Raw genomic sequence first — 24,118 nt, forward strand, 5'->3', positions numbered from 1 at the left:
CTGGATTAAGCCCCAAGTCACCTCCTGAGGTCTCTTGCAACCTGAATTATCCCTGTAAAGTCCCATGAGGATTCCTATCCCCCACAGTTTCTTAGGGTATCCCAGAGGAATGTGCTACTTAGGGAAAAGCAAAACTTGCAAATATGTTGGAAGTACAAACACAGCAACATCACATGATTACATTCCATTGGGTAGCTCCTATCCCCTTTCAGTGATCAAATTCTCCTACATTTATTATATACAGGCATCCTTTTAAGCAATGTGTGCTAAAAGAAAACTACTTTCTTTTATTCCTTTGTTCCCAGACCCAAAGACTATGGATGGACAGAAACAGCACACATCTTTCTTCTCCTTGAATGGTCTAGGCTTTTCTCAAGGCATATGCTGGCCTAGGGCATTACTTAACAGTGTTTATAAACTTGCAATAAAACTTATAAATGCACCCCTCTTCCTAAAACTTTAACAATCATATATTTATGTTTAAACTACAAAAAGTGTTTTCATATTTCTTGAATGTCTTAACAATATTCCCTCCTTGTGAAAATACTGTGAAACTTGTGCCATGCTGGAAACTCACTGCTAGTTTTTCTTCCTGCTCTTCTGCTTTTTGCACATCTACATCCCATTGCTGAAATAAAGTCAGGAACTGCTGGGAGAACTCATGATTGAGCTTCTGCCTATAAACAGATACTATCTGTAAGTATGACAAATGCTACAGGGAAAGCATTTAATAAATAAATCTTTAGCTACAGGGAAAGCTAAGGTTCAACACATGCATGGAATAGAATAAAAGCTGGCATAGATAAAGAAATAGGCTGTTTTGACATCTGACCCTATTTGAATACTGTATGTTTTGAAAAACTGAACACACACTGAGTGGATGTGGAATATATCTATAAAGAGACAGCACTCCCATAAAATACTGGTTAAAAAGAAATGCTGGTTAAAAAGACACTTCCTAACAGTGTCAGGTTTTCTGAGATTTACTGTGGTTTTCTAACCCAATTACAGATGTTTGCTTTAACACAAGCTGTTTATATTGCAAAACTGATTAGCTCATTTCTTAAAATTTTGTCCATACACGTTTCAAATACATATAAATGTAGAACAACACCAAGGCAGTTACAAGTATTGCTGACTTCTAGTTTTCAGGTGTCTCATTTTTCAGTTTGCTCTACCTCTGATATCAGACGTAGTAGTTAAATATGCCTTAAGAGGTGAGAGGAATGTTAAGCAAGGTGGAAATTATTTTCTTTCTTAACCAGAATGGTATTAAAGTTTTACTGAACATTTTTTAGTTTTCACCTAGAAACAGAAAAGTCCAAAGTGGAAACCCCCCCCCACATTGTTTTAAAAGACAAAAATAACATCAAAGGTCACTTTCCGTAAAGATAAAAGGCCAGCTCTTTAACATACATTGGTGTCAGAGTTCCAAATCTTAAATTTCTCTGTTCAAAAGAGAATGTTCTAAATTATTCCTGTCAGATTAACAAAGTGAACACAACTGGAGGCAGCAAAGGCCTTGAGCAGATATTTAACATTAGATGCAGTACTTGCTATTTAACTGCAAGAGGACAGAGCAACTATCCATTCTGTGACAGAAGGGAATCTAGTTCACAGGCTTGAAAACCAAGAGTAAATGTCACCTTTGCTCCTGCTGCGTTTTCCAAACATGTTCAATTTTCTGGTTACTGGTTTTGAGTGAGGCTTTTGTATACATTTCTAATCGTTTCCTCTTAGCTAAGAGAGCCTTGTTGATGTCAGCTGAAAGTCAAAGAATATTTAGAAATTAAGCATACTGGATACATTGTGCCATGTATTAAAAATGCTGATGAGTTACATTTTGGAGAAGCAAATGAGGTGTGTTCTAATGACACTCCTGTGATCTGGACTGCTGTGGTGAGTGTCCCTCAGTCTGCTGGTGGCACTGGTGGGAATGCTACTTGCTTATGCCCCTCATACACCCTAACCAACATCTGTTTCAGAGTATTATGCAAATTACTTGAACATAATGAATGAAAAACTATTTTTTATACTTCAGAGAGACAGTACTTTTTAAGTGTTAATATAAGTTACTGTGTTCGTTTCACTTCAATTTACATTTGGAGATTTATCAAGTCACAGCTTAAGGTTAATACAGTAATTTCTCTTCCTTCTCACTGTAGATTTCAGGAAACATCTGTCAAACCTCTCTGATTTGCTGAGGCATCCACCCCTGCTAATGCCAAACCCACTATTTTGTACAGACAGCATCCTCTCTCTGATCCATTCATTTTCCCTCCTTCCATCCTTCCTTTCTTTCCTTTTTTGTGTCTTAAATTACAAGCAACCATAACTCTTTAACATTGAAATCCTCCTCTTATTCTAATTGCAGATTCCTAATACCACTCTAATATGTGATACAAAATATGTAATTTTGTGACAGCCAAAACTCCTAATTTGTGGATTAAGGAGTTACTTTAGCTCCTCTTTCACCTGAAGTTTGATATGCAAGTAATGACGCTGTACAGGTTTCTTTTATTACATACAATGAAAGTATTAATCAGCTACTGAGTGCATAATGCTGGCATTAAAATGGTTTCCCTTCCTTCCATGGAAGCATTAAAATGGTTTCCCTTCCTTCTTTCTTTTTGATGTTTGCTTACTCTGTGATGGGTATTGCACATTCTTTATAAGTTAAAAATGTTTTTTCTCTAACCTGTCACTATCTAGAATTCAGCTGGTAATTTAACTAGGTAAAGCCACCTGAGGATCTGATGATGACTATACTAAATCCTGCTAAGTGACACACACAAATCTCTCATCACTGGATGACTGGCATTACTTAGCCTCATTATCTGGCTATTCTAGAAACTCATAGTACTTCTGACTGCTGAAATTCTCTTATCTGCTGATTCCCTGCTCTTTAGATTTCTGGAAGTACTAAGTACAGACTGCTCTCTCATTCTGTATCACAATTAAACTCTACCTCCAAAATTGCCTGTCTAGAATTAGAACTATTCGTTCTCTTTTGCTGCTTATGTTAACATTGACACACCCCTTATTTCTCACTCAAGTCTTGCTGGCCCCAGTATCCTCTATGTCAGTGTGACAAAAAATTGAGTGAGAACAACAGCAAACTGCTATTGTCCCTTTTCTCTACAATATATTTACTACCTCCTAAACTTCATCTTAAGATTGGAATTGATTATCCAAAGCACTCATGCATCTTTCCTTTTTCGTTTGTAATTATCTACACTTACAAGCTGTGACTCATTTATATAGTTATTCCCTCCTCTTCTTTCCCTTTGCTCTCCTTAGATATAACTTTTTTTTTCTTTTCTGAAAACTGGCTTTATTCAGAAATTCTGAAAAATGCTACAAAAACTGGTCATTTTGTGTAAGTCTTGAAAGTTATTTTATGGTAAGTAACTACTTTAAACTCTGCAACTCTTTTTTAATTAATTAGAATGTAAGTGTACTTACCTCCAAATCTCTCCAACATATTCTGAACTTCACCCCTACAAAATAGTGTTTCAAATTTTTATTTGCCCATTTTCTGACTTGAGAGTAAGACTTGTTGTATATGCTTAAAACTAATTTTCTTCACATGCCTATTACTTTTGAGCAGGGACAGAACTGCTACTGCCATAAGATAAAATAATTACACTCCTTTTCTCCTCCTGTGAGAGGTTTCTTTTTCAGACTAATTTGCTTTTTTTTTTTTTTTTTTTTAATTAATGCTAGAATCTATTAGCTTACTCCCTAGTAAAGAGGTACTTAGGCATTTAAAGGGTCTTGAGTAAGGGCAGTCAGTAAATAAAATTGATCATTCCCTATAACAAAGAAAACAAAAAGGGTGTTTGTAACACCAAATGAAAACAAGTTCATCTCAGTTAGCATGACTGACACAGTAAAAAAATCCAAGGCAAATAATATCAGGGTTGTTTTTACAGCATCTTTAAGATGTGTAAGGCAGTGTGTAATACAGTAAAAACAGTACTTCAACTCAACAGTTATAATCTGCTTGAAAACTATTTCAGCATATACTTTTTTATTACATTTACACTGACCATGAATATTTTTTTTTAGAATTTATCTGTGAAAAGAATTTATTTTTAATGCAATATTTGGATCATTTAAAGTATTGCTAATATCTTCAAGCAATAAAATCAGAGGGAAAAAAATTGAATTTATTGAAATTATCAACAACTTAGGATAAAAGAAATAATATTTTAAAAGATACAAAATTTTTGATTCACACAAATATATCAAATTTTCCTGCATGTTAAAAAGTACCTACAAAGAAACTGAAGAATTACCATTTTAAAATGCTACGTTTTCTTTATTTACGTACAACTACTGTATTATCTGTCACTTAAGTTTTGAATCAAATACTAAAAAACCCAAACCCAAACAAAGCAAAAATGAGCATAGTGAATAACTGAAGTTGGTATCTATTTAAGACCTGCTTATTTTGGAAAAAGCCCCCAAACATCTAACCTTACCCCACATCATCTGGACCCACATGCGTAGCCACCAAAGGTCTTTTCTTTCCATGCTTGTCCATGACTGGTGTGTCACCTTAAGAAGGATTATAGAAATATTTACAAAAATACATTTTGTGTTGGTTGAGTTATTAAAAGTGTAATTACTTTTCTGTAATGCCATTTCCCCAACCATATCTCATGGGGCTCAGTTCCTGTCAGTAACACAGGCAGCTCCTGTAACTTTGAGTCTGGAGTTGACAGATGGTGGTGAATTACTCTGCAAGGCCAGATTTGAGCTGGCATTGCTTTGAATTCTCTACACTGGTCCCAAACAGTTTTACTTTCTCTGTCCACTACTTCACCATTACTCCCAGCTCACAATATAAAAATCATCAGAAAGTAAAAATAAGATAAAAATTTGTAAAGTTCAATCTCAATTTTACCATAAAATAGGTACTGTAATTCCATACCTTTAAAAATCAAAATCCCAGATAGATACTAACATTATTTTGAAAACAAAAATCCTTGGTTGTCAGATTTCATTAATGAGGAATTTAGTCTAAATGAATGGAGGGGAGAAATTAATGAGAAATAAGCCCAGAGATAACTGCTGAAATGGAAAAATTCAGAAGTGGACTTACACCAGACTTTACAAAAAACTATCATGTGATGATTGAGAACTGTATTTTTAAGCCAAGTCTGCTTTTTTGATGATATTCCCTCAAAATTAACAAGAATCCCTCAGCTGATTTATCTTCTTTTTTGCCTCAGCTTTCTCTACTTCTTTTCTTTGGTTCAGATCCTTTCTGAAGTACTCTTAACCCTGCTAGAACTCCAACAACCTTACCCGACTCAATGCTTCAGACAAGCGGGCAGAGCTCTTGTGCCCCGCCCTGGTCTCACAATGTTCTGTGCTGCCAGGTGACAGAAGGATATGGCATTAAAATAAGGGAACATAATCATGTGATAAAATTCTACTCTGTTGAAGACTCTACCTGGAATGTCAGGACATAATAGTGCACTACACAGAGCTGTTCAATTGGGCTCTCTCCTCTTACCAATCAGAATTACACAGGAGGAGCCTGGTGGTCTCAGGAATTACGAACCATGATTTGCCCAGTCCCTGGCGGACTCAGAATTCTCTTCCTTTCTATTCATATTCACAAATGTGATAAACTTCACATTTTACAAATGTGCTAAAAGAGTCATATAAGCACCTTCTCTAAGATCTTCCTCTGATCCACTCAGTTCCTTTCTTTCCTCCTCAAAATCATAAGCAGGTATGGTCTGATCTTCCTGTGCTGGTTTACCAGCTTTTCCTCCATGCTTTCTTCCCGATGGTGCCATGGTGAGATCTTTCCCTACTGAAACAGTATATTGTATTTGTCACATAACTTCCCCCACAATAAATTGAATATAAGTATGTTTTCACGCTTACATGGACCTGTTATGGGTATCTCTTTAAAAGTCTGCACCTGCAAGCAGTCAAACTAGTTTAGTTTTGAGGTACTCCACAGCATTACCCATCAGCAATGCTTTTAAGAACATGCTAAAAAAATGCCAGGGCTATTAGGAACATACTTGATTCTGCTGGAAAAAAAATATAAGTTATCCATTGTCCTAAGATGTCTGCCAGCTTAGCGTCTATAAGGTTTATTATACATTTTGTCATATCCAGTACTGCATTCCCCAAAAGCTATACTATGCCAATATTCTACTGTCCAAAATAGAGAAACGATAAACCATAGAGAGCAATGTGATTCTACAAGCCATCCCACAGTGTAGAGACAAATACACATATGCTTATGCCATTTTTAAAAGTCTTGGGCAACTTCCAGGTTCTGATTTATCTTTATAGCTATTACACCTCTGCATTCTGTAATGTAAGTAATGCCATTTCTACATTGGTAAACATTTCACACATACACTACCCTCTTAAAAAAATATTCATTTATTTACTTTAGTAAACCTCTCATTCTGGACACAATTCAACACAGCTAGAAATATCAGTATGTTTTCCACTAGCCAGGGCACAGACAGACCTGAAAATTAAGTTCACACACAGAAATTGAGAACTCCATTAAAGATCTTTTGAATTTCAAGGGCTACAAAGTCCCCCCAACATTAACAACTCTCTCACACACCTCAGGTTTCCTGTTTCTGGGGTTTTTTTAATTTTCAATAGTTGTGAAATTTTATTTTTAATCCCAGATTCCATGGATCTGTAAACATGGCCACACTACACTAAGGAAGGAACAGTGCTTTTTAATACCCAGCTTTTTCTGAGGTTGATGCTTCTCTATGTAGCATGAAGATTTTTAGACTTTGCAAGTGTCTTGAAAAACAGATGTCTTTATTGACTGGAAAATCAAAAGCCCTTGCATTAGAATTATCCTCAAATGAGAGAAAATTGTCAAGATTTAATCTGCTTTTTGACTACTCTGACTGTTGAGAACGTGATGTAAAGGAGGAGAGTGCCTGTCCCTGTGCTGCCAAAGCACTTCAACTTTGAACTGTAAGCATATATTTTATTTGACATACAGACACTTTTCTTTGTACTAAAAATCAGTTTACAAAGTAGAACTGCTCAGTCCTCCTCACCCAGGTGTAAAACAATCCTGCCACCTCACAAGCCCACGCAGCCCTCACCCATCCCATGTAGGTACCTGTTTAGCCAATCTGAGTGTCTTCAATCCACAGCTGTGTATTTTAAGTGATTTTTAGAGAAACTCACCTTCTTTTTTTTTTTTTTTTTTTTTTTTTACCCTGCCCAAAAAAGATACGAAACAAGCCCATAGTTGTGTGGATTTCCTGTGTGGGGCTTTTCACCGTGGGGACCCACCTCAGAGCAGCAAGGGAGACTTGTGCCCTCAGCCGCCTCACCCTGAGGGGACGCACGGGCGGCAGGGGCAGGGCACCTCACACCCTCCTGTTGCAGCAGAGGGAACGCCGCTGGCCCACACCCCCGGGGCCCCTGGCAGCCCTCACGCTCCTCCCGCGGCTCCCCGGGCGGGACAGGGCGCGGTGCCGCCTCAGCGCCTCCCGCCGCCGGGAAAGGGCGGGACCGCGGCGCTGCCGCCCTCAGGAGCGGGGCCGGGCCGGGCAGCGCCTGCAGAGCCTCGCGGTGCTCAAAAGCTTCATTCCACTTTGAGAACCGATCCAGGCTTCACATTCGTATTAAATCATTACAGCTGGAAGGTTTTTAAAGGAAAAAATACAAACTTTTGACGTAAAGATTCATACAGATTCCTGGCTGAGTTACCAAAATGTGTGAGCTTTGTTTGACTTTGAAGCAGAAACGACACACAAAACTTTCATCACATTTTAGTTAATTTCAAAGCAAGCCAAGTATCTTACAATACATATCCACATACATTTTGTACATCATCCGGTTACAAAAATTAATGCTTTCTGAATACTGCTAATACAATTAAGTGAAGATACACCACAAAAAATTTCTGCTTGAAAAGATTCAGTACCCTTTCCCACATAAAACCACACTACTCTGATATCTCAGCAAAATACAGGGCCAAACCCTGTTAAATTGAGAAACACCACAGCTTTGTCTGTCAGTAAAAATATTGTTTTATGAACTGAAACACTGCTCCCCATACTTTTCTACTTTGAAACAATTTGTTACCCATTCATATATAGGCACTTTTGCTTTTTTATTTACAATGCTTATAAAATATTTTACCTTGATCATTTTCATTTATTACAACCATCTTTGTAATCAAGCCAGGAAATAACACCATTTCTTTGAGTATTCTTTGGACTATAATAACACCAGATAGAAAACATCTTTCAAAAAAACCATTAGATGTTGTTACTGTGTAATTTTTTTGTAGCATACCTTTCTTTCAAATCCCAATTATACACTACAAATAGGGAAATGAATTGTCACTGTGCTTTAAAGAATGTCAACATCTATAAATGTATACTAAATTTAAATGACAAGTTACATAATTCTCAATTTTCCCCGGAGGGCTAAAAAAAGCAGCAACGACAGAAATTTGCAAAATGCTTTGGAATGCAAGATTAAGGACTTCTTAAGCTGATCCCAAACAACTTTTCCTTCCAACATTTTATCTAGTTGGCAACATCCACTGCAAGAAATGCAGTTACATTTGTTTAGGTAACCCTTTTTATAAAAAAGGATAACATGGCCGTGAACTAAGAGTTGTGAAGTAAGCTCTGTTGAAAACTGCCTATGTACAGGTGTCCTGCAATTTGTTGTTGTTGTTATTTTGCATTGCCACAGTTCCAGCAGCTTTTATATCATCAAGAGTACTGCAGAGATTCTAATGTAGGTGCATGATTTTTTTTTTCTTCATATCAGTGTAGTTAAATAGCAAACCAGAAAAGACACTTATGAAAGAGACATTTAAAATGCTTAATCACAGCTTGAGGTAGACTGATCTCCAAAATAAAGCTCTTCTACACTTTGATTCGTTCATGACCAACTTCTTTTTGGATCCTTCTCCTTGGAAAAATCTTTCGTTTAAGTGCAATTAGCTGAGGAGAGAAAAAAAATACAATATGTAGTCCTCTGCTGGGCTAAAGGTCCACAGCTGGTCAGGTTTTCATCCTAGAAACTATCAAATCTGTACCACCCATGGTAAATACTCAATACTGTATTTTTTTTTTTGTCATTGCACAAGAAAGGCATTTTCTACTCCAATTCATCTATTAGATATGCACATTTCGACTAGACATCTCAATAATCAGAATACAAGCAGAAAGTGAAAAATACACCATGCCTTCATTCTGATTATTTTAAAGGTTATTTGTGCATTTAAATTAGCACCGAGCTACATTCTATTTTTAAAAGACCAGCAAAAGCTGGCATCATAAAATGGTATTTATATTCCTAACTGTACCACTAAGCTGGGTATCCCCTTCCAAAACCAAGTTACTAATGGAGTTTTCTAATATATACAAAAGGCTGAAAATCAAGGGAAAGAGTCATGCAAAAGTTACAGGTGAGAAAAAAAAAATAATCAAAAGCCAACCTTTCAAGAATTACACCCTCTTCATCAGACCACGGAAAGTGTTACTTAAGGCCCCAACCTGCAAAGAATTACCCATATGATTTGTTCCATTGACTCCCTCTGAGTTTAGCAGGACTAATCACGTTCAAGAAAGCGATTTTAAGCTTGCAGAAGTGGAAGGTTTTTTTCCCCTTGAGTCAGATTCAAAACCTTTTGAATTCAGTAGGAGTCTTTGCAATTACTTAAGAGAAGAGATTTTGATAAGGCCTTTAAGTAACTTAAGATTCCTTTCTGGACTAAGTTTCCTTCCTCTTAACTTACTATACACTTCTACCAGCATGTATGTTAACAGACCAAGAATTTCAAAAACCATTACTGAATTTGAGCATCCAAATTCAGCACACTGGTGATGGACCTTACTGTCACAAGGCATCTGAGAAGGTGCCACTCTCCTTCTCCCCATATGACTCTCTTTTCAAGGAATCTCAACATGGTGACTTAAAAATTAAAGCAACCTAATAATCAGTCATGTAACATCTTTACTACTTTTATGAAGGAAGAATCCTAGCTACTCTTCAAAACCTATTTAAAAAATCCATCCAATGTTACCCTGAAGATTCCACAATCTGTTAAGTGTTATACAGATTTGATAAGAAGACATTAACTTTACCTGTTCAGCAAAAAATGAGATGACTGTAAACACAATAAGTGTTACTAGAACACAGTGGGTCCAGAATTTGAGCGTGTCTCTATATGCCCTCCTGGACAAAGAAAGAAGGAAACAGAAAAACAGCTTCATATTCACAAATGCAAATATTTAGACTTTAAGAGTTTCCACGGAACATGCAAAGAAAGTTTTTTCAGGTTCTTAAAGGTTGACTAAAAAGAGGACGTAGGCTCTCTCTTCACAAAGAGCCACATAGAGAGGACACGGGGCAACAGCTACAAGTTGGACTGGGAGAGGTTTCATCTTGATATAAGAAAATTTTTTTACAGTCAAAACCATCATTTACTGTAGCAGTCTCCCCAGAAACATGGTAGAGTCTGCACCACTGGAAGTTTCCAAGATATGACTGCTCAGGGTGCTAGATCACAGAATTGTTTAGATTAGAAAAGACCTTGAAGATTGAGTCTAAAACTGTTAAGCTAACACTGCCAAGTCCACAACTAAACTACGTCCCCAAGTGCCACATCTGTTTGTGGCAACTATGGTTTTGCAGTCACAAGTGGGGAAGGAGAGAGTCACACTGTGTATGTCCTTTTTGACCAAACTGCAATTCCCTTATGTGCTACAGTCCTGTAGCCAGGACACTTGAGAGCTGGCAGGAGACAGTCTCATCTAGGCACCTTTTTCCATGAAACGTTGGACCAAATGATCTTTGTGAGGTCCCTGCCATCCTGGGCTGTCCTGTGATTCTGAAAATACTTTGATTTCCACCAGCAATTTGGCATGCCTTAACCCATCCTGGTAGAATCATCTTTGGCTACAAACAAGTCCAAATAAAGCATGTTTTTGAAGCTACAAAAAGTCTTGATGGAGGGTCTCAAAAAGAGCCAATACTGTGTCTACTCCTCCAGCACAAATTTCTAAAGCTAACTGCTGAAATGGGTTTGCCCCATGCTCCCTCTGCCACTACTACAGCAGGGCTTGTAGCACTACAGTCACCCCTACGATCCTGCTGATTCCTTCTACAGTTCCTCTAATATTTTCTATTTTCTTATTAACAGCTATTTCTCATGATTTGCTGAGGTTTGCTTATATTAGTCTTGTGTAATTTTTGTTACTGTATTTGTCAACGTTTTGCTTGTCTTCTCAAGTCAACTACTCCAATTTCTTAAGTTGTTATTTACAAAATGGCAAGAGATAAACATACACAAAAAATTCACATATTATTAAAAAGTGAGACACACAAAATTAAGAAAATTAATCTTTTCTGATTATTATCCAGATGGTTATTGCTATATGACAGATTTTAAAAAAATCACTTAGTGAGAAATGTAACAATGGTTTGGGTTTTTTTTTACATTTAAAGAAAGCCAGAATTCCTGATTTATTTTTTAAAAACCCAAACAAAGGAACAAACCAACAACTTTTGTTTGCAGTAGGTTAGGACCAATTGATAAAATGTTAATGACTATTTAAGCACTTGAAAAACCTCAATCCTGCAGACCTCAGATTTTAAATTCAATTCAAATCTTACCACACTATTTTCACTGTTAACTCTTTCATGACAATACTGGGGGAAAACCAGCTTGTTACCAATATCTTAGGTAATTAAATATTATTGCAGTAAAGTAACTTGAAAAGAACGTGTGGAACATACCATTCTTGGAGTTCATGCATGTGAAGGAAACGATTCCGATATTCTCTTGGCAGTTCAAATTGGGAAGGTATGGGAAACATCGACTCATAGAAATCCCTAAGCACCGCTTTCACTGTTTGTGCATCCTTATGATTGTGATCAATATTGTCATTTAGGCAAACAAATTTTCTAGAAAACAAGATGACATTGTTAGAATATTTCCTTGATAATGTGGCAAAGGTATTGCCAAACCAATCACACAAACATAATCCTTTAGAACAAAAGTGAAACCATATCCTTTTAAAAGCAGATTTTTTTTATTGTTGCATTATTTTAAATTAATTTTATTTTAATTCTAAGAGCACTAGGGTTGAGAGCAAGTCAAAACCTCAGAGGAATCCAGTGACAGGCCACATCTTTAGTTATATAATGCTGCCATCTAATGGGCACTAGAGTGTGCACCATCCCAGAGCCCACTGAACAGAGAATTGCAATCTGCATAAGGATTCTTACAGTTTTGAATTATCATGAGTAAAGTATCTTAAATAACAAAGTGAGCTCCACTGTAGGAGGGAAACATACTAAATTATTAATATTATAGTGTGCATGCTGCATTCTTTAGACAAAATCAACATAAAACTATTGAAGATTGTATAAGAGAGGGCAAAGCTTGGTCCCTAGGCTTTGGATTACTGAGAACATTATATAAATTGGACAAGACATACCTCAAATCACAGACCCAAAGCTGGACTTACATAATCAACCAAAATGCAAACAACAACAATTTGAATAGAATTTACATGGAAATCACTGTGACCAAATAAGCATGCTCACAATAATGCCTCTTGCAGAGTGCTATTCCTCACATGAGAAACATGCAACTAGGGTACTGCAAATAATTGTAACTAAAGCAGCAGCTAGTGTGCTAGACTGCTATGTACCCCTGGACACTCTGACCTGGTGCTTGACAACAAAAATTCCCCTTCCCACATTTGGGCATGTGTTATGTGCTTTATTTATATTGTGGGATACAAGAACCCTACATTTTCCCTAGCGGCAGAAATCATATCTGGTGACATATGCCTTGTCACTGATAACCTTTGTAAATAAGCAGTTCTGGTCAGCTGTATTCTCTGTAGTATGGTGTGTTATTTCAAAGAGCAAAGTTCAGACTTCCTACAGGAATCTGGAAATAAGCAGAACTCTGGAGCTTGTATATCAGCCCACACAGGGAATTACCACTGAATGGCAACATACTGTATCTGGCCTAATCGATAAGCTTGCTCAAGATAATTATGTGCAGAGGATAAACAGTCATTCAAATTGCTACATCTGAGAAGAAAAATATGCCTCTCCAAAAACGAGCAGGCTGTATCTCCTGTATCAAGTAATACTATGCAAAGCAGTTGGTTATGGCAATCATGGCTACACTATAAGCATTTCGGGAGCTCACTCTGGACTGTCTCTGACCTTGTCCCCTGGACTGGCAGCTCATTAGCCCTGGGAATGCAGCTGTACTCCTAGAGTGTATATCTGTGTTTTAGTTTCATCAAAAAGAGAGGCAGCTTACAGACTGAGATGATGTTGCACACAGCAAACCAAAACAAAGTATGGGATTGATGAGGATATTAGCACATTTGTAATGGAAAGACTTTAAATTCATCCAAAAGAAACTAAACATGACATTCCTCTGGACATTCCACAGTTAATGCCTAGATGATTAATGCTCACTTTGCCTTAAGGGTGCAAACCAAACATTTTTGGGAGATAGTAACTGAATGACACTTTTAGTTCATTCCAAGACAGGCACTAAAAACTTGCTTTTAGGGACTGGTCATAATTACTGGTTTGTATGCAAGGAAAACATGGCAAAGAGAAGGAAATGGCATGCCTACATAACTGCGCCAGCTCTCCTTTGTTAACAAGATATGACTACAGTACTGCACTTTGCAGGAATATAGCCCAGGTAATCAACTCAGTCTCACTTCATGAACACTGAAGGTGAGAAACTTCTGTTACTCAGGCCTCTGAGCCTCACAAGACTTGAGATCACCCCTACCTTTAAAAAGAACCAACTCATAGCCAGCAGACAAAGAAACAGAGAAGGAAAAGGAAGCAGCAGGATAGGCTAGAGCACTGCCTACTTTTCTTTTAAAATGGATCATTGTGGCAACTGGAATGCAGGAGTTACGTGGCCAGAAGGCACTCTTTGAAAGGAACAGCAATAGATACAAACCACCTTCAGCAGCTGTAAAATGTCTCAAGACTAGCATTTCCCTTTCTGAATAAATAACCTAGCAAAAGTAGTACAGTGTTGAGAGGAAAGTGGATATCTACTCTTTAAGTACAAATACAAATTATGCTATAGCTTTACAGGCAGCTGAGATTACCCAACAGCTTTTTGTGACCAAAAGAGGAGGTTTCACTTTCCCTGGCCCAAGGTACCTGGTTCTACTTTCCTCCTTGCTCTACCTTTTGACACTTGTCAGACCTCTTCTTGCAGCCAAACTCATTAAACTGGCAGAAAACTGGTTTTCTGAAGACAGAAGCAAGATTCTTTCCATGTTGTGAAAGAGCATGAAAGCACAATGAATACATAAAACTGATTTTGTAACAAAATAATCCACACCTAACTCTTAGTATAAAATACCTGCACAAAGCAGGTCAAAAAGTTCTTCCTTTAAAGTAAAATTGCCTGCAATATAAACTGTATGCCCTCTAGAACAGCAAAAATGAAAGCTTCAAAAATAGCTTAAGTTTCTAAGTTTTCAAAGATTTTAGATAAATAAAAATGTAACAAATTATTGAGATAGCCCCTGGCATAACAGAAAGAGGAGTCAGCTTCAGTCAAACAGAAAATATCGGAAGTACTTTTGGTTCAAATTGGTCTTACCCTATAATATACAGTTTAGAAACACATGACAATAAATTATCTTTTAAATACAAAAAAAGTTTAAAGAATCAAACCAGAAAATTGAAACCATCTCACAACTTCACACAAATCACAAAACAGGATACCTGGGATTTTTTCGTATGTCATCCAGCTGACCAACTACATGAGAAACATTTGTGCGAATCATTTTGAAGGCGATTTCCTCTTCTCCCATGATTTCAAACCTTGTTGTTAAAATAGTATTTATATATTAATAAAACAGCCTGAAGTCTGGTTCAATAAATATCAATCTTGTATTCAACATTATTCAGCAACATTTCTAATCTGACTGGCCAAACCTTCATTAGAATTTGCCATTTGCTGTTTATCAAGACATTTAAATTTTTCAGCTAATGCTCTTGCACAGAACCACTTTTCTGCAGATTTATTAGTAACCACCTATAAATCATAGATCTGAATTCTAAGAGAAAGCATATAAAATATGTGCATTTGACCCCAGGTTAACAGCCTTAGTAGTGGTAAGTACCACACTTATGTTAGGATAAGTAAGGTGACAAATGTAAGAAAGCACCCTGAAGGCTTCTTCAAATCTCACCTGAAAACCTCCTCCATTTATAAAACTCATGCCACTGTCACTTCTCCATTTTGCAGGAAAGGTACGAGGTGGTTAAGACTAAAATGCTTTTTCTGTTCTTTTCTTTTTTTAAGCTTCAGTAGAAGAAAGAATGCAGTAGATTTACAACTTCTAGGACTAGCTCTTCCCTCCTTTATATGCTGCTTGAACTGCACTCACTCTCTAGCCATCCAAACATACTCTGGCTTACTGTTGTACAACACAAATTAGGAAATGGCCCAAGATGGCACAAGTAACACAGAAATATTTAGTCTACTAAATAAACTATGAAAAAACCCACATCACTCTGCACAATGAGATGTACATAAATTAAAAACAGTACATTTCTTTAGTTCCTCTGTTAAAGTTGGTTGAGCTAAGATTTGTTAGCACACACATGCAATCTTGGGTTATGTGTGTATTTATCCTTCCTCTTATGGCTTTACAACACTAAGCATCTCTTTTCACAGGACTGCCACAACATACCTGTACTTGTTTTTGTCCTTGTAAGCTTTACGAATCCTGTCGGTCACAGGTTTGCAATTAGTCACTAGGCTTTTGGTTACTGGAGGCTGGAAGAAAACACTGTTTAGATTATAGGTTACTGAAAATTACAGTTTGTTATGAAGGTGTACTTTGTAAGAGAACTTGTATTACAGCTAGGAAGGCCTGCATATACTTTACTCTCCTGGAATCAAAAGCAATAGTTTTCAATTGTTGAGGGAAAAAACAAAACAATACTGGTACATAACATCACAATTTCCTATTCTACAAACAATATATGAATAATACAGATTATCTTCTGGCAAAAACATTGCAACTTCATTCTCAGTACAATATTCAAAAATTCTAACTCACTTGACAGCTGTCTGATATTCCTCTGATAAAGGCCACCAGTAAAACTGGCCAGGCAAACTCTGCACAACAGCTGATACAAATGTTGAAACAATTCCGGCAAACAAAAGCCCTGTTTTCAAGGAGTATTTCCATGGTAGGTAGGTTAATTCCAAGAAATATAGCTGTTGCAGACAATAGATGTAAAACTTAACTCTGTGCTCACCACAAATGCTATTTTGCTGCTATTTGCAATGACTAATGTACTAATGATTAGTACATTAGGCATTACTGCTTAGATTAGTAATATTTTACTAACTCTCCAAAAAGTTTAAAGTAATTTAAATTGTTCCCAGCCACTGAGACTTATTTTTAACCCATCTTAAAATACATTAATGGCAGCCATCCTTTAATTACTACTATTCTTGAAAGTTTTTTACTTCACAAAGTTTTTCAGAATAACTTGAAAGCAAAAAAAAAGAGGAGAAATAGCATAAGGCTGAACTGCATGAAAGGTCCTCAGACTGTACAGGACTCTCAAATCCACACTTCCAGTCCTTCAAATTATGCTGACGGAACGGCTTTATATAAAATTTTTCTGTAATTCAGAATTAGGGGGAAATATTTAATTATCTAATTATTACAAATAATTATATATATTTAGTACTTAAAACTTTATAACATAACCTGGTAAGAATATAAGGTAGGATAAATATCTAGAGGGAAGAAAAAAAGGAAAAAAAGTCAGTGTTCATATACATTTATCTACACACATTTTGCAGATCTCTGTACTGTGATTTGCATATGTTGGGGATTCATAGCGTCTTCTACTACATGAAAGTTCATGATCTATACTCATCAAAATTATTTTTGCCTTAATAATGTATTGATTTGAAACTGTAAAAAAATGAGTTGCAAAAAATCATTTTGCAAAGTACTTCCACACATTTTATTCAAATGCATTGGTTGATGCAGGAATTATATTATCATTGTAAAAGCAATTTAGGTATTAGTATCAGATATAAAGTCCAGCAGGTTTTGATGAGGATTTAACCCCTAAAATAGAAATTTGGAACTTAAATCACTAAAGAACATTTAGTCCTAAGACCTCAATGTTGACAAAATCACAGACTGGGTAAGGTTGGAAGGAATCTTAGGAGCTCAAGTAGTCCAACTTCCCTGCTCATGCAGGGCTACCTGGTAACAGTTGCTCAGGGCTATGTCCACATGTCCCTCAATACCAAGGAGCCTGGAACTGGAAGCACCACTCCAGGTGTGGCATTACCAGTGCTGAGCAGAAAGGAAGGGTCCGTTTTTCTTGATCTGCTGGCAACACTTTGTGTAATGCAACCCAGGATACCATCATCCTTCTATATGGAAAGGGCACACTGCTGGCTCATGTCCCATTTGGTGCCCTCCAGGATCCCCAGGTCCCTTCCTGCCAAGCTGCTTCCCCGCTGGGCAGCCCCCAGCATAACACTGCTGCATGGGCTTTCCTTCCTAGGTGCAGGATTTTGCACTTCTCCTGGGTGAACTTCATGAGATTCCCGTCAGCCCAGCTTTGGGTATCAAAATAACAGGCTGAAGCCTTCGAATTCTAGAGGCGTCCATCTGGTAGTTTGGTGGGTTTTTGGATTTGGGGGTTTTTTTTAGAATACGTGGGTTATAATTCAGATAAAGACTTATCAGGAGGTTCTAGTCAGAGAGGTACTGGGCTTACTGTCTTTTTGGTTTACAACAGTAAATTTTCTTAACAAGGATGACTTTTTAAATCCCAATTATACTAACATTCTAAATCTCAGCTTTTCTCTGCTTTTAAGGAAAACTAAGGGTTTGTGAGTTAGGAAGCAGCCTGTAAAATTTTCATTTTATAACACTTACTTCGTGTACACACAAGTAGTAATTTTTGTAAATACTTTCCTTCTAGAAATCAAACCAGCTTTTAAAGTAAATACATACTCAGGAAAGAAAATAAGCATCTTTTAAGATTAATGTTTCTTACCAGATTTGGATCATAATACGCTTCCTGAGTTGGAGGAATAACATAGATCTGAGTGATGTTGGCAGGAAGAGCTTTGGAGCAATTTATTAGCATTTGTTCTAGACCTGTCAAATCCTAACAGAAAGAAAGGGGAAGAAAAAACATTTTAAATCCTGTTTTCTCACTGACATAGTTCTAAAAACCCAGGGTGCACAATCATGTTTAGTGTTACCTACATAACAAATTTCCATGCTACTGTCCACAAAAGAAGAATTAATATTCAGCAGACCCCATTTCAGTAACTAAGTCAGTGGGACTCCCTATACACATGAAGTAAAGGGAATGCTCAGTACAGAGTTGAATTGAGACCAGATAAATTATGACTTAATGACATTTTCATTTAAAATTAAAAACACACCTTTACTAATGCCAGGACAGTACAGAGTTCCCAAATCAACACTGGCATATTAAACTCCAAATTAAGCAAAAAACCCCAAAAGAGTGAACTGCAAGGACAGGAAGATTTTCTGATTAAGGTACAGGCCAGGAACACACTAAAGTAGGGCTGTGCTCTGACTACACCAACGATTTTGTGCCCTGTGTCACGAACAAATTGTTTCATTGGTTTGTGCCATTTCTGCTCTTGTACAGCAAAACCAGTACACTTTGTTCTCTACCTGTATGTTTAAGACTGCAAGTCCTACAAAGACCATATCTCTGTTTATCAGGTTCCTAGAAGAACAGAAGCATGAGTCTTTGTATATGATCATACTATTTATTAGTATGACTTCCTTGCTATCCTTTTTCTCAATTCTTTCTTTAGGCCACAAGTTCCTCAGGGCAAGTGACCAACTTGTCCAACTCTTGACAGTGACCATTTTTTTTGACCAACTCACACTGCTTATTTGAACTCAGACACCAGTGAGCCATTTTTCTGATGCTGCTAGAACTCCATTTAATTGCGGACTCCACAGAACAAACAATGATAAGTAGAACACAATGCTATATTCTTCAGGTAATATTTAAAAATTGCCAAATGTTCCTGATGCTACAAGCAAGGATAAAAATTTGACTCACTTTATTTTAACCATCTTGGACTTTAAAACTGAAGTTGTTATGAAAGTTAAGTCGGTAATGAAAGAGTACCTGCAAACTTAATGGTAGCTCGTGGATCCTCGTGGCCAACGTGCGAATCTCTCGGTCAGACAAGATGCCTGACTGGTCTGTATCAACCTCATCAAAAATCTGAGAAATGTTCAGTGGCTGAACTGCACTCATAAGATAGTAGAAATATGAAAAAGCGAACTGCATATCTTCAGAGTGACGCACTTTGTGAAATGATGTCTTGTCAAACTCCTCAGGAAACCTAGATAAGAATGAAAACAAAGTTAGCACTCTAATTTCTTGAAGAAAACATTCCTTACCTAAAAATAAATTCTTATCTAAAATTTTGAAAGGGCCTCAAAAGTCTCATTGTATCACAACTACCATGTTGTAATAAATTTCTTATTTCCTTTTCCAAAACATAATTTTAATGAGTAGCCATTAACACACTGGAAATGGCTACAGCAAAGCAACAGAAAAGTAGAATTTCCCACAGATTAACCTTATTCCAAACAAAAACACTCACATATCCTGGAGCTCTTGCATAACAGTACGGTCAATCATGTGAGGCATATGAGCGGGGACTTTACGAGATGTAAATCCAAACTTGCTGTTTAAAAGCTTATTTACATATCGAAGGGAATCGGCAAATGTATCTTTCAGCTGCCTTCCAAAATGTTTACCTTCAGTAAAATATGACATTTGTTTGAGTAATGACTCTTCTTCCTAAAGAGCAGGACAGGCATAAATCAAGTTTATATTACTGAAAAAGTCAGAAAACACTAGACACACAGGTAAAATGACATTTTAGCCAGATGCCAACTCTTTCCATAATGGGAAGAGAATTTTTAAATATTTTTCTTCCTATTCCTTAGTTCTTTCTTAGGAAAAAAGAAAAAAAAAAAAAAAAAAGATAAAAGGTAAGATTTTCCTTAAAGCTTTCATGCTTTGAGGAAAACTACTCTATAAAAGACTTCCTTAACACTTGTGCTCTGACACCTCCAACACACTAAGGTCTTTATTTGTCATCAGATTTATTTGTAATATTGCCCCTTTTTTGCAGGTTATTCATCCATATTTGATAAACTGAAATCCTATGAAAATAAAGATTCCTTCTGCAAAATTCCATCTCAGATGAACAGAGAGGGATAGTCTTAAAAACATAGTATGAGGAAAGTATAGGTATAGTACAGGGCATAGGTATAGTATAGGTATAGTTTAGTATAGTATAGGGCAAAGCAGCTGCTACCAACTGAAGCACAGTCTCTTCTCTTCTAGAGGTTTTTAAAACTGCCAAAATGCTTTGGCTGGAAGCAGAGGAAATTTCCTAGACATTTTCTTGATACAGTCTAGATAAGCAGTTTCTTTGCAGACTTTCAGTGTAACTTTTAGAATTTAAGTATTTATCATTATACCTATTTTCTGCATTCTTTAAACACAAACTGAATCCATACTTGCATAAATGCAACAAAAAACAAAATTTAAGCTTTCTGTTATAGTGCTATATATGTCTGAACAATAGCATTGTGACAACATACAACAAATAAAAAATGAATTTGACCAAGAAAAGGTAGTATAAAGGGAACAGAAACAGTTATTTGGCTTTTACCACCTAGCTAAGAGAAGCCCAGATCATAAACAAGTCAGACTTTATGTGAAAAGCAGCTTTCAAAAAAAGTCTCAGCACTTGCCTCAAAAGCAAAGCACATTCCAAATCTATAGATCATATTAACAGTATTCCAATGAATGCAGAAAGATGCAACTATTCCAGTAAGGAATGACATTACGATACTCACATCAAGAAGGTCCTGGAAATACTTCTTTTTCTCCCACGGCAAAAAGCCTTGGTAACTGCCAGCATAAGACTGTAATTTTCTTCCCACTAGCCCCTCCTTTACATTTGCATCCACCTGCTCATGCCCTTTTCCTCCTTCCATTCCCTGTGCGCCTTCTCCAGTATCAAAATTCCCAGTATGTTTTGATTTCTGTGTTTCCCTTAATATGAGTGCATTCAATACTTTTTCTCGAGTTTCATTTTTTTTCCCCATGCTCTGGGAGGGAAGTGTGGCTTTAGGCTGCACTTTATAAATATGTTTATTTGTGCTCATTGTCACAACGGTCCCCTTTGTTCCCATAAGCCTCGAAGGAACTTCTTCATTTGCTTTTACTGTTTTTATTTTGCCATCATTTACATCTTTATAAGGCTTCTCCCAGCTGCTATGGTTCTTCTGATGTTCTGAATGATTATGCATGTCCTTCTTTTCCAGGCCTACAATACTCTTTACTGTGGTTAAAAACTGGAAAGGTCTCAGGAGAGCAGCCTTGGATAGGTTATATCCTTTCTGAGTTATATCACCATTTAGTAGTTTTAAGTCCAGTTTCTGCAGTGCTAGTTGGACATCTTCAGGAAGAAGAGACACATTTACTGATGGGATTATCACCTCTTCAGGTACACTCTCTTTTGTGCCATTTCGATGTCTCCTGACTCTTGGAAAGCGTTTTTCTTCTGGAATATCCTCAAATAGCATTTCAGCTTCTGGTACCGAAGTAACACTTTTAAAATCAGAGTTAGGTTTTTGCACAGAAGTTGTGTTCAGTTTTGGTTCCTCTCTAGTATCAACTTCAACAGCTATTTGCATTTTAAACTCTTCATCATTTTTATTTAGGAATGTAAGGTTAAAATAGATCACAGTTGTGTTCATGCCACTGTGCATGATGAGGTGGATAGTTTTCCATTTGTTAGCAACTGAAGCATGTCGGATAATTGGATTATCACTGTATGAACCCTCAATTCCTTTCTTGGCTATTTCACCGAAGCTGAAGTAGGGCAGACATTCACCTTTGGGAATAACATAGTAGGTCTGATTAAGGTGAAGCATCACCCTGTACATCTCTTCAAAGTGATCTGGAAAAAAAAAAAGCCAAACAAGAAACAAAACAAACTTTTGTCAATTTTCAGCATGACATTTATATTTCACTCTTTTTTTAATAGTAATATGCCCAGCTACAGTCACTATATTAGCAGGGACACAGCTTTGTGAAAGAACACTTACTCTAGTTTCCAGCTTCTGGCTCACTTATCTTCAATAATGGATGACTAGAACACACTCAGATATATAAAGCTACCAGACACTCCCATGTTAATTCTAAAAGCCAGTATAATTTATCACTCTTTCAGTCTCTACCTGAAGAACCTACATACCTCATTATCACGTCACTTAAAATTATGAATCAGTCATAAGTAGCTTGCCCATATTACACTTTTGCCACATTTTAGGAGAGTAATGTAACAACAGCTGGATTTCACTGCTACAGTGCTGCATCTTGATTTGAAATTTTCAAAATCAGATAGGCTGAAAGGAACTTCTACCTCCCACAGCAGAACACAGATTATCTGTCATCTCCCATATGAGCAAAACCTCACTGCCAGCAACAGAATCACCAGTAACACATTTGTCCCAGCTGAAATGCAGGGGAGCCTCTGCTCTTCCAAACAGGACAAGTTCTTCTCCTGCATATACCAGACAGCACTTTTAATCACTTCATTCTCTCCTGCTAATCTTTCATATCCAAACGAACTTCACACAAGTTCACTTGTGACTGAAAGTAGCCTTTGGCAAGAGCCCAGAGCCAGATTTGAACTCACACTGTCAGCATCAGAGAGGTTCTTTAAACTTTTAACTGCTACAGGCATCATCAATTCAACTGTCCTTAGTCAGGTAAAGATGCTTTGCACAACTGAAATGGGATTTCCCCACTTAGAATGTCGGCTTCTTGGGGCAAGGAGTTTGATGCTTGCTGCTCCATAAGGTATCAAGCTCCTACCCATGCTTGATCACTAATAGCTTTAGTAAATAAAGCAGCAAATAATATTGATCCAGGCTTGGATTAGTGAGTACACTAAACACCTGACTTTCTCCAGCTGCTAGAAGCTCTTTCCCACAGAACAGTACTGGACACTTTAGCCCAATTTGAGAGTAATGAGGAACCAAAAAAGGTCAGGCAATTCAAGAGAATCCCCATAGAAAGTTTATCAGCAATGCTTTTTACATACCCTGGCCACAGTCACCAGCATCAAATCCACATGAGAGGACATTGCAGGCCTGATCACAGAATTTGTCTGCTAGCCAGGAATTAGCACAGCCTTGGTTACAGTATGAAACACCAGTTATTCCTGCTCCAAATTGCCACGGTGGGCCATTCCCAATGCCTCCAACGGCACCTCCACCAGCAACATAGCGATTACCCCCACTGTTACCTAGAGAAAAAAGAAAAAACAAGCCCACCAGAAATAAGAATTTCAAATAACCAAAGAAAGGCACATTTAAGCCACAATGTTAAAGCTAGACTGAAGACTCAACAATCATCAGTGAAATTAAAAAGGGGCAAATCCTAACTAGACCTCTGTGAGTTTATGTAAACTATAGATTTTACACCCAGTGTAGAAGTTTAGGAATCAAATGAAAAGGGTATCCAAAGTGCCAACATATTTTGTCTTAACTTCAAAAAGGAAGGCAGAAAACAGATTTACTATTCCTTGTGCTTGCAGTCTTGACTTTACAGCCTCCTAGAAAGGTATCACTTCCTCAATCCAGAAGTACCACTTCATTTTATTACACTGCAGTCCTGAAAATTTTATCTAAAAACTAATAGTGCAGCTTCACAGTCAACTATTGTTTGGATTCTGAATCCAAATAATATATAATACTGTATATTATTATTAACATATAATAATTTAAATTTCAAAACCCCTCCTTTCAGGTAGTCAAATTTGATACCTAAAGAAAGATTATCCTATGCCCTACTATTTTCTATGTCATTTTTCATAGAAATTTTTAAGTCAACTTGTTTGTTTATTACTAAGGGAGGCAAATTCTGTAGTTCCATGAAAAAGACAAATTATATAATCATTCTTGTAAGGAAAAACAAA

At 37.0% G+C, this 24,118-nt stretch overlaps 2 protein-coding genes across 7 annotated transcripts in view; both read right to left on the reverse strand.

Annotated features, from left to right (window-relative positions):
• Positions 1-7,682, reverse strand: part of SYCP3 (synaptonemal complex protein 3) — a 9,638-nt gene extending 1,956 nt beyond the window's left edge. For 3 of the 4 annotated variants that reach the window (XM_048300276.1, XM_048300275.1, XM_048300272.1), the window contains exons 1-5: positions 5,687-6,397; positions 4,488-4,563; positions 3,466-3,500; positions 1,647-1,764; positions 578-677 (exon numbers count right to left, since the gene is read on the reverse strand). In XM_048300276.1, coding sequence (XP_048156233.1) covers positions 578-677; positions 1,647-1,764; positions 3,466-3,500; positions 4,488-4,563; positions 5,687-5,816 — 459 coding nt within the window. In that variant the 5' untranslated portion in view covers positions 5,817-6,397. Of the gene's footprint in view, positions 1-577; positions 678-1,646; positions 1,765-3,465; positions 3,501-4,487; positions 4,564-5,686; positions 6,398-7,311 lie in introns of those variants that run through there. The other variant, XM_048300273.1, reaches the window with a different exon arrangement.
• A 95-nt stretch (positions 7,683-7,777) lies between these two features.
• Positions 7,778-24,118, reverse strand: part of GNPTAB (N-acetylglucosamine-1-phosphate transferase subunits alpha and beta) — a 41,046-nt gene continuing 24,705 nt past the window's right edge. The window contains exons 12-22 of one of the 3 annotated variants that reach the window (XM_048300267.1): positions 23,243-23,446; positions 20,985-22,093; positions 19,715-19,914; positions 19,231-19,450; positions 18,106-18,219; positions 15,756-15,841; positions 14,782-14,880; positions 11,785-11,952; positions 10,131-10,221; positions 9,482-9,539; positions 8,898-8,984 (exon numbers count right to left, since the gene is read on the reverse strand). In XM_048300267.1, the coding sequence (XP_048156224.1) occupies positions 9,492-9,539; positions 10,131-10,221; positions 11,785-11,952; positions 14,782-14,880; positions 15,756-15,841; positions 18,106-18,219; positions 19,231-19,450; positions 19,715-19,914; positions 20,985-22,093; positions 23,243-23,446 (2,339 nt within the window). In that variant the 3' untranslated portion in view covers positions 8,898-8,984; positions 9,482-9,491. Of the gene's footprint in view, positions 8,985-9,481; positions 9,540-10,130; positions 10,222-11,784; positions 11,953-14,781; positions 14,881-15,755; positions 15,855-18,105; positions 18,220-19,230; positions 19,451-19,714; positions 19,915-20,984; positions 22,094-23,242; positions 23,447-24,118 lie in introns of those variants that run through there. The other 2 variants (XM_048300266.1, XR_007202969.1) reach the window with 2 other exon arrangements.

Source organism: Corvus hawaiiensis, chromosome 4 (assembly GCF_020740725.1).
Source record: "Corvus hawaiiensis isolate bCorHaw1 chromosome 4, bCorHaw1.pri.cur, whole genome shotgun sequence".
In the NCBI taxonomy this organism is placed as follows: Eukaryota; Metazoa; Chordata; class Aves; order Passeriformes; family Corvidae; genus Corvus; species Corvus hawaiiensis.